At 43.7% G+C, this 12,862-nt stretch overlaps 1 protein-coding gene across 3 annotated transcripts in view; it reads left to right on the top strand.

Moving 5' to 3' along the window:
- LOC140429339 (xanthine dehydrogenase-like) overlaps positions 1–12,862 on the top strand; it is a 452,003-nt gene that overhangs the window by 373,205 nt on the left and 65,936 nt on the right. For all 3 annotated transcript variants that reach the window (XM_072516190.1, XM_072516191.1, XM_072516192.1), the window contains 3 exons: positions 895–1,038; positions 5,997–6,120; positions 12,321–12,550. In XM_072516190.1, coding sequence (XP_072372291.1) covers positions 895–1,038; positions 5,997–6,120; positions 12,321–12,550 — 498 coding nt within the window. The remainder of the gene's footprint in view (positions 1–894; positions 1,039–5,996; positions 6,121–12,320; positions 12,551–12,862) is intronic.

Below are 12,862 nucleotides of genomic sequence, written 5' to 3'. Positions count from 1 at the left end.
TTTCTTTTGGTGACATTCAAATTCCCAGAGATTGCAAAAGTTATTTCACTGCACACTTTCTCAAAATATAACTATGTCAGTTCATTTCATTTCACACGGAGAAGTCCACAAAACCAAACCTTACTCATGTTGGCTAACCCAGTTGCTGTCATGTACGCCAAAGAAGTGATAGATTCCTACATAGTATCATTGATGCTGCTTGTTTTTTTGAGGTAAAATGCATTTGATTATATAAGCAGATAGCTTTTTTAAAAATCGAACCAGTTTTAGGTTGATGTGAGTCAAACAAAATTGAATTATTATGCAGCTCCGGGGCTTTTATAACAGGTGGAAGCAAACGTCACCATTTGTACTTTCTGTTTTTGATAAAGAGATGCGTGAGAACAAATCGGGAATGGCCATTTTTCCATTCTTTGAGGGATTCAAAGTAACAAAGACCATCCAAGGTCACTAATCTTGAAATTTTGCTGTTTTAAGGATAGGCCATCATTTGGATGAGATTTTTTCCAGGTACAAAACAGTTTTGGGTGGAGTTTGTTTTGATAGGCTTGGAGCATATAATATCACGATCCCAGACCACACCCCAATTGTGGCTAGGATACTGGACTGAAACTCCAAAATTTTATTTTATTTTGGAAGACACCGTGGAAAGAATACTTTGCTCCAGGAGAGCAAAGAAATAGGGATTTGGTATTTTAAAACAAAATTTTATTTTTAACACAATATTAAACTCTTTAAACTGTGGCAGACCCTGGGAATTTCCCAGTGGTCAGTGCCGTGTCAGTTTTGGCAGCATGGTCGATGGAATGGAATACTTTCTTGTTACTGGGGAAAACATTTGTAGTAGTCTAGTAGAGTAAGTTTAATCATATATTTCCTTTGTCTTACATCTAGACTTCTGGTGAAGCCCAGTTCATCAACGACTTACTGCCTCTTCCTAATGAGTTATTTTCAGCCTTCGTTTTGAGCACAGAGGGAAATGCAACTATCAACAACATTGACATTACAACAGCCATGAATGTGCCTGGTGCTGCTGCAGTAAGTAATTCATATGATTTGTGAAGTGCATTGTTAAACTAGTTTCCAATACTGTATTCGTAAATACAACAAGTTATATTTGTACTGGAAAAAATGTAAACAAACTGCAAATGCTGTAAACCTGAAATAGAACACAAAATGCTGAAGTATGGTAGTCTGAAGGGAAAAGACAGATTTTGCTGCTTTTTGGCATGTTCCCTTTGTTCGGACTTTTTAAAAGCCTTGTAACAAAAACTGAGTATAAGACTAAAAATCACATTATGACTGAAGTAAAAATATTTTGTTCCAATTTGTTCTTGGATGTGGGTGAACCTGGCAAGGCTGGATCTATTGCCTATTCCTAGTTGCTCTCGAAAGGGGTGATCCTTGAACCATTACAATCCTTGGGACAATGATGCTTTCACAGTGACTAAGAAATGATGGTATAGGTCCAAATTAAGAACCCATATGATTTTAAAGCGAACATGGGAATGCCATTGCTGTTTTCATCCATCTTGGAGGCTGAGGTTGTAAGTCTGAACTTGGAATTGTTCCAGCGCATTCTGAAAATTGAACATATTGCATCATGTGTTTCGCCAATGGAAAATATTAAGTCTACTGGTATGTTTGTCAGTCAATTAAACAGCAATGGTCTGGATGTTGTTCAGCTTCTTGAGTGTGGCAAAAGCTCCACTCATCCAGGGCAGTGGTAAGTATTCTATTGCACTTCCAGCACAACCCTTCTAGATGTTGGCATCGCTTTGGGAGGTCAGGAAATGCACCACTCTTTGCAGAATACCTAGACTGTGCTTTAATGCCCTTTGGCTGGTCAATTTCTGTTTCTGGTCATAAGTGAGCTCCAAGATGTTGATTTAGATACCTTAGCATTGGTGTAACCAATGGCTGCACATTTTCTTGTTGGAGATGGTCATTGTTCAGCACGTGAATTACTCAGTTGTTTTTGTTGTATTTTTTCATGGAATGTGGTTGTCGCTGTCTAAACCAGCATTTATTGCCTATCCCTAATTGCCCTTGGACTATACCAGACACAAGGGTGGCATGGGTTGCTTTAAATTGGAGAATTTTGTGAAGTTTTGTAGAATCATCAGCCCTACTCTTGGCTTTACATTGGAAGGAATTTTAATGTTAAAGCATGATGTGGAGATGCCGGCGTTGGACTGGGATGAGCACAGTAAGAAGTCTTACAACACCAGGTTAAAGTCCAACAGGTTTGTTTCGATGTCACTAGCTTTTGGAGTGCTGCTCCTTCCTCAGGTGAATGAAGAGGTATGTTCCAGAAACATATATATAGACAGATTCAAAGATGCCAGACAATGCTTTGAATGCGAGCATTAGCAGGTGATTAAATCTTTACAGATCCAGAGATGGGGTAACCCCAGGTTAAAGAGGTGTGAATTATGAGGCGCACCAATCACCAGGCAGGAATGTTCCCTTCCAGTCGGGGAACACTTCAGCAGTCAAGGGCATTCAGCCTCTGATCTACGGGTAAGCGTTCTCCAAGGCGGCCTTCAGGACGCGCAGCAACGCAGAATCGCCGAGCAGAAGCTTCTAGCCAAGTTCCGCACACATGAGTGCGGCCTCAACCGGGACCTGGGATTCATGTCGCATTACATTCATCCCCTACCATCTGTCCTGCAAAATCCTACCAACTGTCCTGGCTTGACACAATTCATACCTCTTTAACCTGGGGTTACCCCATCTCTGGATCTGGAAAGATTTAATCACCTGTTAATGCTCGCATTCCAAGCATAATCTGGCATCTTTGAATCTGTCTATATATATGTTTCTGGAACATACCTCTTCATTCACCTGAGGAAGGAGCAGCGCTCCGAAAGCTAGTGACATCGAAACAAACCTGTTGGACTTTAACCTGGTGTTGTAAGTCTTATTGTTAAAGCAGATGAAGATGGCTGGGCCTAGATTGTTTTCACGAGAAACTCCTGCAGTGACGACCTCAGGCTGGAAAGAATGGCTTTCAACAATGGTGGCCATTTTCCTTGCTGTTATTCATGGAATCAGCCACTGGCGCATTTCCCCATGGTGCTTTCTGTTTTCAGAGATCTTCTGAGTCAAAAGCTATCCTGATGTTGAGGACTGTTACCATCACCACTTTTCTGGCATTGAGCTCTTACGTCCATATCTGGATCAAGTGTCGCTTGATGGCACGATTACAACATGCTCCACTTCATTGATGCCATGGGGATTGATGGGGGATGTTATCAATATGTGCTTCTATTCTTCATCTTTCTTCCACTTGAATTTTGCATGAAACATCCCAAAACATGTTAAAACAAATTAAATCACCTATTTTTGTGGATCAAGATTGTCATTGACACCTGAACTTTGATAGTTTTGTAAATGTGGCTGTTAAATTGGTAGTTACTCAGAGTGAATTTAGTGATTTTTTTTTCGCAGCATTTCACCAACAAGAAAAACATCACCCATTTCTGCCCCATCTCTGCAGTCTTCCAAGATAGTTGTTCTGCTCCAATTCTGGCCTGTGGCATATCCTTGATTATAGTCACTTTATTATTGGCAGCCATGCCTTCAACTGCCTGGACCATAGTCTCTGGAATTCCTGCCCTAAATCTATTCACCTCTCTACCTCTTTTCCCTCCTCTAAGATGCATCTTAAAACTTGACTGGCCAAGATTTTGGTCTTCTGATCTAATATCTCCTTTTGTGGTTCAAGTGACAAATATTGTGAATGTTTTGATGAAGCACCTTGGGATGTTTTACAACATCAAAGATACAATATAAATGCAAGTTTTTAATAAAATAAAATAATATCTATGTAAAGTCTTCCAGCACTAATGCGCAAAGAGAAACATATATAATCAAGGCTCACGGTTTATTAGAAGCATAAGAACATATGAAATAGAAACAGGAGTAGACCATTCAGCCTTTTGAACCCACTCCATTATTCAGTGAGATCATGGTTGACCTTCAACTTCAGCATCCTTTGCCTGCACTATCCCTTATCCCTTGATGTTTTTCATATGTAGAAATCTAGCGATCTCCATCTTGAACATACTCAATGACTGAGCTTCTGCAGCCCTTTGGGCCCCTAAATCTGACTGTGTCCCCTAGTTCTTGATTCACCCCCTAGTCGAATCAAGGGGTCCTTCCTTCCTGCATCTACTCTGTTGATCCTTGTATTTCTTTTCCATGTTTTAATGAGATCATCTATTCTAAATTCTGGAGGATTAAGGTCCAGTTTATTTAATCTTTCCTCATGAGATAATCCCTCCCTCCCAGAATTAATTTAGTGAAAATTTGTTGTGCTCCCGCTATGACAAGCACATCTTTCCTAACTTAAGGAGACTTGAACTGCACGTGATACTCCAGGTGTGATCTCACCAAGGCTCTATATAATTGCAGTAAGACATATACTCACATCCTTTTGCAGTAAAGGCCAGCAGACCATTTGTCTTCTGAATTGCTTGCTGTGCCTGCATTTTGCCTTTCAGTGATTCTTGAACCTGGACATCCAAGCCCCTTTGACATTTAACACTTCCCAGCCTCTCAACATTTTAAAAAATATGCTATACTACTGCCTATCCGTCCAAAGTGGATAACCTCTCAATTCTTCACATTTTCTTCCATCTGCCAAATCTTGCCCACTTGCTTAGCCTCTTAAAGAATTTACAGTGCAGAAGGAGGCCATTCAGCCCATCGAGTCTGCACAGCCTCTTACAAAGAGCACCCTACTCAAGCCCACGTCTCTATCCTATCCCCGTAACCCAGTGGCCATGCTAAATTGCCCTTAGTGTCCAAAAGGGTTCGGAGGGGTTATTGGGTTACGGGCATAGGGTGGACGTGAGGGCTTAGGTAGGTCGGTGCAGACTCGATGGGCCGAATGGCCTCCTTCTGCACTGTATATTCTATGTTCAGTAACCCCTCACTCACCCTTTTTTGGACACTAAGGGCAATTTAGCATGGCCAATCCACCTAACCCGCACATCTTTGGACTGTGGGAAGAAACCGGAGCACCTGGAGGAAACCCACGCAGGCACAGGGAGAACGTGCAGACTCCACACTGACAGTGACCCAAGTTGGGAATCGAACCTGGGACCTTGGAACTGTGAAGCAACTGTGCTAACCACTATGCTATCGTGCTGCCCTCTTCAAATCTCTTTAAGTGTCTTTGCACCTTTCTCACAACTCACACTTGTACGTAATTAGGTTTTTTTAGCACAACATTTGTCTGAATGTGGACTGATTTTGTTGTGTTTTTTTAAAAAACATTATGCTCCAATTCATAAAGAAGGAATAATTGGGTTCAACCTCGATACAATTGTTGGTAGGCATAGATATATATATATATATATAATATAACATAGTTTTTATTTATTTATATATTTTTTCTATTTTTCTTTTGCTGTATTTTTATTTATTTACATATTTATATAAAATGTGGCATTAAATTAAAGTCTCATTCAAATATGGCATAAGGATTATTAATAATAGTAATCTTTATTAGTGTCACAAATAGGCTTACATTAACACTGCAATGAAGTTATTGGTTGAATGTCCAATTCACCACACTCGGGCGCCTGTTCAGGTACACAGGGAGAATTCAGAATGTCCAATTCACCTAACAAGTACGTCTTTCGGGACTTGTGGGAGGAAACCCACGCAGACACTGGGAGAACGTGCAGACTCCGCACAGACAGTGACCTGAGCTGGGAATCAAACCCGGGTCCCTGCCACTGTGAAGCAACAGTGCTAACACTGTGCGACCACGCCGGCTCCTTTATTGATGTCACATAGGTGGGAGGTTGCTGGGCATTTTAAAGAGAACTTTGGCACCATTGCAAAATCAGATTTGTGAATTTGCGATTGCAATAAAGGGTAGAAAAAATGTTCCATTTCCACAGGCATTACCCCCACCAGCAAAATTTCACCCCAAAACATCAGTGTTTGAATTAATTAATTTATTCTATTTCACACTATAGGTGCTGAAAGCAAAGGACATACCTGGATCCAACACATTTGTGCCTCCACCCAATGAGGTTGAAGAGATTTTGAGCAGTGGTCCTGTTCTGTATGCTGGACAGCCAATCGCACTGTGTGTTGCCGGTAATGCAATTGGAAAAAGTACAAGTCTGAATTTAATTAAATTCAGCTCCAAGAGATCTAATAATGCCTGAAAACAAGCACAGCCAAGGTGGTGAACATATTACAAACAATGAACAAAGAAAAGTACAGAACCGGAACAGGCCCTTCGGCCCTCCAAGCCTGTGCCGACCATGCTGCCCGTCTAAACTAAAATATTCTACACTTCCGGGGTCCGTATCCCTCTATGCCCCCTAGTAATTAACCCCTCTACCCTGGGAAAAAGCCTCTGACTATCCACTCTCTATGCCTCTCATAATTTTGTAGACCTCTATCAGGTCGCCCCTGAACCTCCGTTAGTGAGAACAAACCGAGTTTGTTCAACCGCTCCTCATAGCTAATGCCCTCCACACCAGGCAATATCCTGGTAAATCTCTTCTGCACCCTCTCTAAAGCCTCCACATCCTTCTGGTAGTGTGGCGACCAGAATTGAACACTATACTCCAAGTGTGGCCTAACTAAGGTTCTATACAGCTGCAACATGACTTGCCAATTTTTATACTCAATGCCCCGGCCAATGAAGGCAAGCATGCTGTATGCCTTCTTGACTACCTTCTCCACTTGTGTTGCCCCTTTCAGTGTGACCTGTGGACCTGTACACCTAGATCTCTCTGACTGTCAATACTCTTCGGGGTTCTACCATTCACTGTACATTTCCTACATACATTAGACCTTCCAAAATGCACTACCTCACGTTTGTCCGGATTAAACTCCATCTGCCATCTCTCCGCCCAAGTCTCCAAACGATTTAAATCCTGCTGTATCCTCTGACAATCCTCATCGCTATCTGCAATTCCACCAACCTTTGGGTCATCTGCAAACTTACTAATCAGACCAGTTACATTTTCCTCCAAATCATTTATATATACTACGAACAGCAAAGGTCCCAGCACTGATGCCTGCGGAATGCCACTAGTCGCAGCCCTCCAATCAGAAAAGCACCCTTCCATTGCTACTCTCTGCCTTCTATGACCTAGCCAGTTCTGTATTCATCTTGCCAGCTCACCCCTGATCCTGTGTGACTTCACCTTTTGTACCAGTCTGCCATGAGGGACCTTGTCAAAGGCTTTACTGAAGTCCATATAGACAACATCCACTGCCCTACCTGCATCAATCATCTTTCTGACCTCCTTGAAAAACTCTATCAAATTAGTGAGACACGACCTCCGCTTCACAAAACCGTGCTGCCTCTCGCTTCAAATGGGAGTAGATCCTGTCTCGAAGAATTCTCTCCAGTAATTTCCCTACCACTGACGTAAGGCTCACCGGCCTACAGTTCCCTGGATTATCCTTGCTACCGTTCTTAAACAAAGGAACAACATTGGCTATTCTCCAGTCCTCCGGGACATCACCGGAAGACAGTGAGGATCCAAAGATTTCTGTCAAGGCCTCAGCAATTTCCTCTCTAGCCTCCTTCAGTATTCTGGGGTAGATACCATCAGGCCCTGGGGACTTATGTGCCTTAATATTTTTCAAGACGCCCAACACCTCGTCTTTTTGGATCTCAATGTGACCCAGGCTATCTACACACCCTTCTCCAGACTCAACATCTACCAATTTCTTCTCTTTGGTGAATATTGATGCAAAGTATTCATTTAGTACCTCGCCCATTTCCTCTGGCTCCACACATAGATTCCCTCACCCTTTCCCTGGCTACCTTCTTGCTTTCTATGTACGTGTAAAAAGCCTTGGGATTTTCCTTAACTCTATTTGCCAATGACTTTTTAGTCCTCCTGACTCCTTGCTTAAGTTCCTTCCTACTTTCCTTATATTCCACACAGGCTTCGTCTGTTCCCAGCCTTCTAGCCCTGACAAATGCCTCCTTTTTCTTTTTGACAAGGCCTACAATATCTCTCGTTATCAAAGGTTCCCGAAATTTGCCGTATTTATCCTTCTTCCGCACAGGAACATGCCGGTCCTGAATTCCTTTCAACTGACATTTGAAAGCCTCCCACATGTCAGATGTTGATTTACCCTCAAACATCCGCCCCCAATCTAGGTTCTTCAGTTTCTGCCTAATATTGTTATAATTAGCCTGCCCCCAATTTAGCACATTCACCCTAGGACCACTCTTATCCTTGTCCACCAACACTTTAAAACTTACTGAATTTTAGTCACTGTTCCCGAAATGCTCCCCTACTGAAACTTCTACCACCTGGCCGGGCTCATTCCCCAATACCAGGTTTGTTAGATGCTCCTTACAAACTCTGCCCCGTCCAAGCCCCTAGCACCAAGTGAGTCCCAGTCAATATTGGGGAAGTTAAAGGTTCCCATCGCAACAACCCTGTTGCTTTTACTCCTTTCCAAAATCTGTCTACCTATCTGCTCCTCTGTCTCCCGCTGGCTTTGGGTGACCTGTAGTAAACCCCAACATTGTAACTGCACCCTTCTTATTCCTGATCTCTACCCATATAGCCTCACTGCCCTCTGAGGTGTCCTCCCGCAGTACAGCTGTGATATTCTCCCTAACCAGTAGTGCAACTGCTCCAGCCCTTTTACATCCCCCTCTATCCCGCCTGAAACATCTAAATCCTGGAATGTTTAGCTGCCAATCCTGTCCTTCCCTCAACCAGGTCTCTGTAATGGTAACAACATCATAGTTCCAAGTACTAATCCAAGCTCTAAGTTCATCTGCCTTACCTGTTATACTTCTTGTATTAAAACATATGCACTTCAGGCCACCAGTCCCGCTGTTTTCAACAACATCTCCCTGTCTGCTCTTCCTCAGAGCCATACTGGCCCTATTCCCTAGTTCTCCCTCAATTTTTTCACCTTCTGACCTTTTGCTCCGGTACCCACCCCCCTGCCATAGTAGTTTAGATTGTACCTGTTCATTCATGTGGCCATGGGTCACTCAAGTTTGGTGCTGGCAGCTTGTTATCATGCGTCGGATGTGCAGTCTGTGCTGCTTATTGGCTACATTTGTTTGGGAAGATAAGAAATTGGGTTTGAATGATTCCAATTAAAGACAGCCAGCAGCTCTTAAAGGGGAGTTGCACTGTTGCTGCAGACAGCAGGGCTATGAAAAGGCTAAATATCTGGAAGAGGTACAGAAAAGGCAGCTAGGTTCTCAGCTTCAATCTACTCGACTCTTGTTCAAATAAACACACAAGCAGTGAAAAAGTATTGCAAAGAAAATCAGGTTGTGGCATAGTAAAGATGATAAAGATGTCAATCAAACAAAGCTAACACTCCCCTTCAAACTGTGTGAAGAGAGCCCTGCTGAGCTGAGTCTATTAGTCACCCATGGAACTCAGCAAAACATTCATGATGAAGTTCTTTGCAACCGTATCAACAGAAGCAGTTTGAACAGATGGGCAAATCTGGATTTTTTTTTTTCCAGATGGCCGAATTACAGTTGGTGGGTGATGGGGAATAAGGGATGAGAGCTGGGTTCCTAAACTGAGCCAATGTCACAGTAAATGGAGGAAGGCCTAGTCGCCTGCCAGCCTTGTCACCCACCCACCTCTGTTACTGCTTGGGCCTGGCTCGAGAGGTAGTGGATCAGCTTCCAGCCCATGCCCACCTCCCCATCAACAAATGGAATAAGTAATAAATCTACAGAAGTTATTATTAGAATTGTCTAATCATTTACCCTCTCTTAAGGACCTTTTTGTCAAAGTAATATTTTAACAGGGCACACTCGCTGTCATCTGCTAATTTTCCTTACTTGTTATTAACAACGGTAAAGTTTGGAGTTCCTTATAATTTAGTGTCCATATTAAACAACATTTCATCGTTGCATGTTGTATAAGTTCAGTTTGGGGTTATATTTTAATTAATTCTCTTCAGTTTAATTCACCAATTTAATTTGTATTGGTGATTTCCTATTATATGCTTCTGAAGAAGGCCAACAGTTCAAATAAATACAAGTGCGCTCATCTCACAAAATATTTCAGGTGAAAGAAAGCCTCAACAAAATTTGCCGCAAAATTCAAAGAAGTGCTTCTACAAAAATGTTGTTGCAGTGCTGGCCCCGCATCTGCGGGAGATGTTCACAAACTCGCTGGAGAGGGGCACCCTGCCGCCTACACTAGCACAAGCCTCAATCTCGCTGATACCCAAGAAAGACATAAACCCAACAGCATGCGGGTCCTACTGATCCACCTCGCTGCTAAATGGAGACATGAAAATGAATTAACTGGCCAAGGAGACTGAAGGACTGCACACCAGAGGTGGTAGCAGTAGACCAAATGGGCTTTATTAAGGGTAGACAGCTAACATCGAACATCAGGCACCTGCTGAACATATCGTGACCCCATCTGGGGAGAGAACACCTGAGGTGATCATCTCCCTGGACGCAGAAAAGACCTTTGACAGAATCGAATTGAAGTACTTCATAGAGGTACTGGGGTGGTTCGGTTTGGAGCATGGTTCATCTCATGTGTAAAAACTCCTGTATAGTGCTCCCATTGCGAGCGTACAGACAAATACCAGGTCTAAGTACTTCCAACTACACAGAGGCACAAGGAAGGGATGTCCGTTGCCCCCTTGCTGTTCGCCCTAGCGTTTGAACCACTGGCGATCATGCTCAAGGTGGCAAAGAATTGGAAGGGGATCCGGCGAGGGAACAGAGAGCACAGAGTCTCATTCTATGCGAATGAACTGCTCCTCTACATCCCGGATCCACAAAACAGCTTGGAAGGAACCATGGCGCTTTTGAGAGTTTGGAGTCTTCTCGGGCTACAAACTCAACCTGGGCAAAAATTAGATCTTCCTGGTGAACCTGCAAGGGGGAGGGGCAGAGCAGGCAGGACTGCCATTAAGACAGGCCTGGCACAAATTCCACTACAATGGGATCCAAATCGCCCATGACTGGACAGGGAGCCACAATTGTAAGTAAAAAAGGACCTGCAGTGGTGGGACACAATCCCACTCTTCCTGGCAGGGAGAGTGTAGATGATCAAGATGAACGTACTGCCCAGGTTCCTCTTCCTGTTCAGTTCCATACCGATCTACATCCCCAAAGCCTTCTTCAGCTCATTAGAAAAACTGATCATGACGTTTGTGGGTGTGTGTGGGAGGGGAAGGGGAACTTCAAGGATCCCCAAAATGGTGCTACAGAGAACGAGAGCCATGGGGGGACTAGCACTCCCAAATCTGCAATATTATGGCTAAGCAGCAACTACGGAGAGGGTAAAGAGGTGGATAAAGGAGCCAGAAGTCGAGTGGGTGCAAATGGAGGAGGACTCCCTCAGGGCCTTAGTCACGGCTGCTGTCCCATCCCCATCAAACAAACACTCAACAAGCCCAATGTGGATCGCAACATCTATTGTAGTACCAACTGCGAAAGCTCTTCAAACTAACAGAAATGTCCAATAAGGCCCCCATCTGCAATAACCACAGGTTCACGCCCACGACAATGCATGACACCTTCAAAAGGTGGAGACAGGACGGAGGGACGCTGACAGCTAGGGAACAGACTGACAACAGTCGAGGAACTAACAGCAAAGTTATAGTTGACTGGGAACGAGCAAAGATATATGCAGGTCAAAAACTTCCTACACAAGGTAACAAGGACAAGCGCACGACCACCGCAACAGTCGCTGCTAGAAGATCTACTGGACAGGGACATATTAGGGAAAGGGAACTGCAGCGACCTGTATGGGCAACTACTGGGAAGGGCACACACACAACTGGATGAGACAAGAGAAAAATGGGAGGAGGACCTAGGGTTTGAAATTGGATGGAGAGTCTGGAACGAAGCACTGCATCAGGTCAACTCCACATCCACTTGCTCAAGGCCAGGTCTAATGCAACTGAAAGCGATACACAGAACTCACTTAACTAAAACCCGAACGAGCAGGTTCTTCTCGGAGGTGGAGGATAAATGCGAATGGAGCCAAGGAGGTCCGGCCAACCACGCCCACATGTTCTCTTGTAACCATCAGGACAGATTTGTAAGAGTACAAATTGTAAAGGGAACAACTATTTATATTGAGAAGAGAGTGCCAATTTGTCAGCAAGTGCACTTTGATTGGTAGAGTGGCTGCCATGGAGAATGCACCAAGGATCAGTTAACTGCCAAGCTTTTGTTTAAATTCAGCCACGCAAGCCAGCTCTGATTGGCCTGTGATGCTAATAATAGCTGTAAAAGATATTTAGTACTGAAGATCCATAGCTGTCTACTCACAGGTGTTAACCATATCCATTTTCATATTAAGATTCAGTGCATCACGCTCTCCAGATGGTAGGAGAAGTGACGGTCTCCTACAAGGATCGAAAACCACCAATCGTGACCCTCGATGAAGCCATTAATAAGAAATCCTTTTTCCCATCACCTGGAAAGGAATTGCTTGTTGGGGATCCTACCGGTGCTATTTCAAACTCTCCTTGCAAAATTGAAGGTGAAGTTCGAGCAGGTGAACAGTACCATTTCCACATGGAAACACAGGTAACTTTTTAAAACATTGAATGGAGAGAAATGTAATTCATTAAATATTTAATGACATTAAAAAGCGTATGTTGTATAATTTTGTTTATAAATTTCATCCCTATTTTAAGATTAAAGTTATGGTTAAAAAGCTCATGGCTGGGATTCTCCGACCCCGCGCCTGGTCGGAGAAACCCCAGGGGGGCGTGAGAATCGGGCCACGCCGGCTCACCGATTCTCTGCTGCTGATTCTCGGGCGCCCATGGGATCGCCGCCGTGCCGGTCGGGGGCCTTTGAAAGTGGCCCCCCTCGCCGATTCTCTGGGCCCCGATG

Source organism: Scyliorhinus torazame, chromosome 9 (genome assembly GCF_047496885.1).
Source record: "Scyliorhinus torazame isolate Kashiwa2021f chromosome 9, sScyTor2.1, whole genome shotgun sequence".
Taxonomy (NCBI): domain Eukaryota; kingdom Metazoa; phylum Chordata; class Chondrichthyes; order Carcharhiniformes; family Scyliorhinidae; genus Scyliorhinus; species Scyliorhinus torazame.
This window is presented reverse-complemented; position numbering and strand designations above follow the sequence as displayed.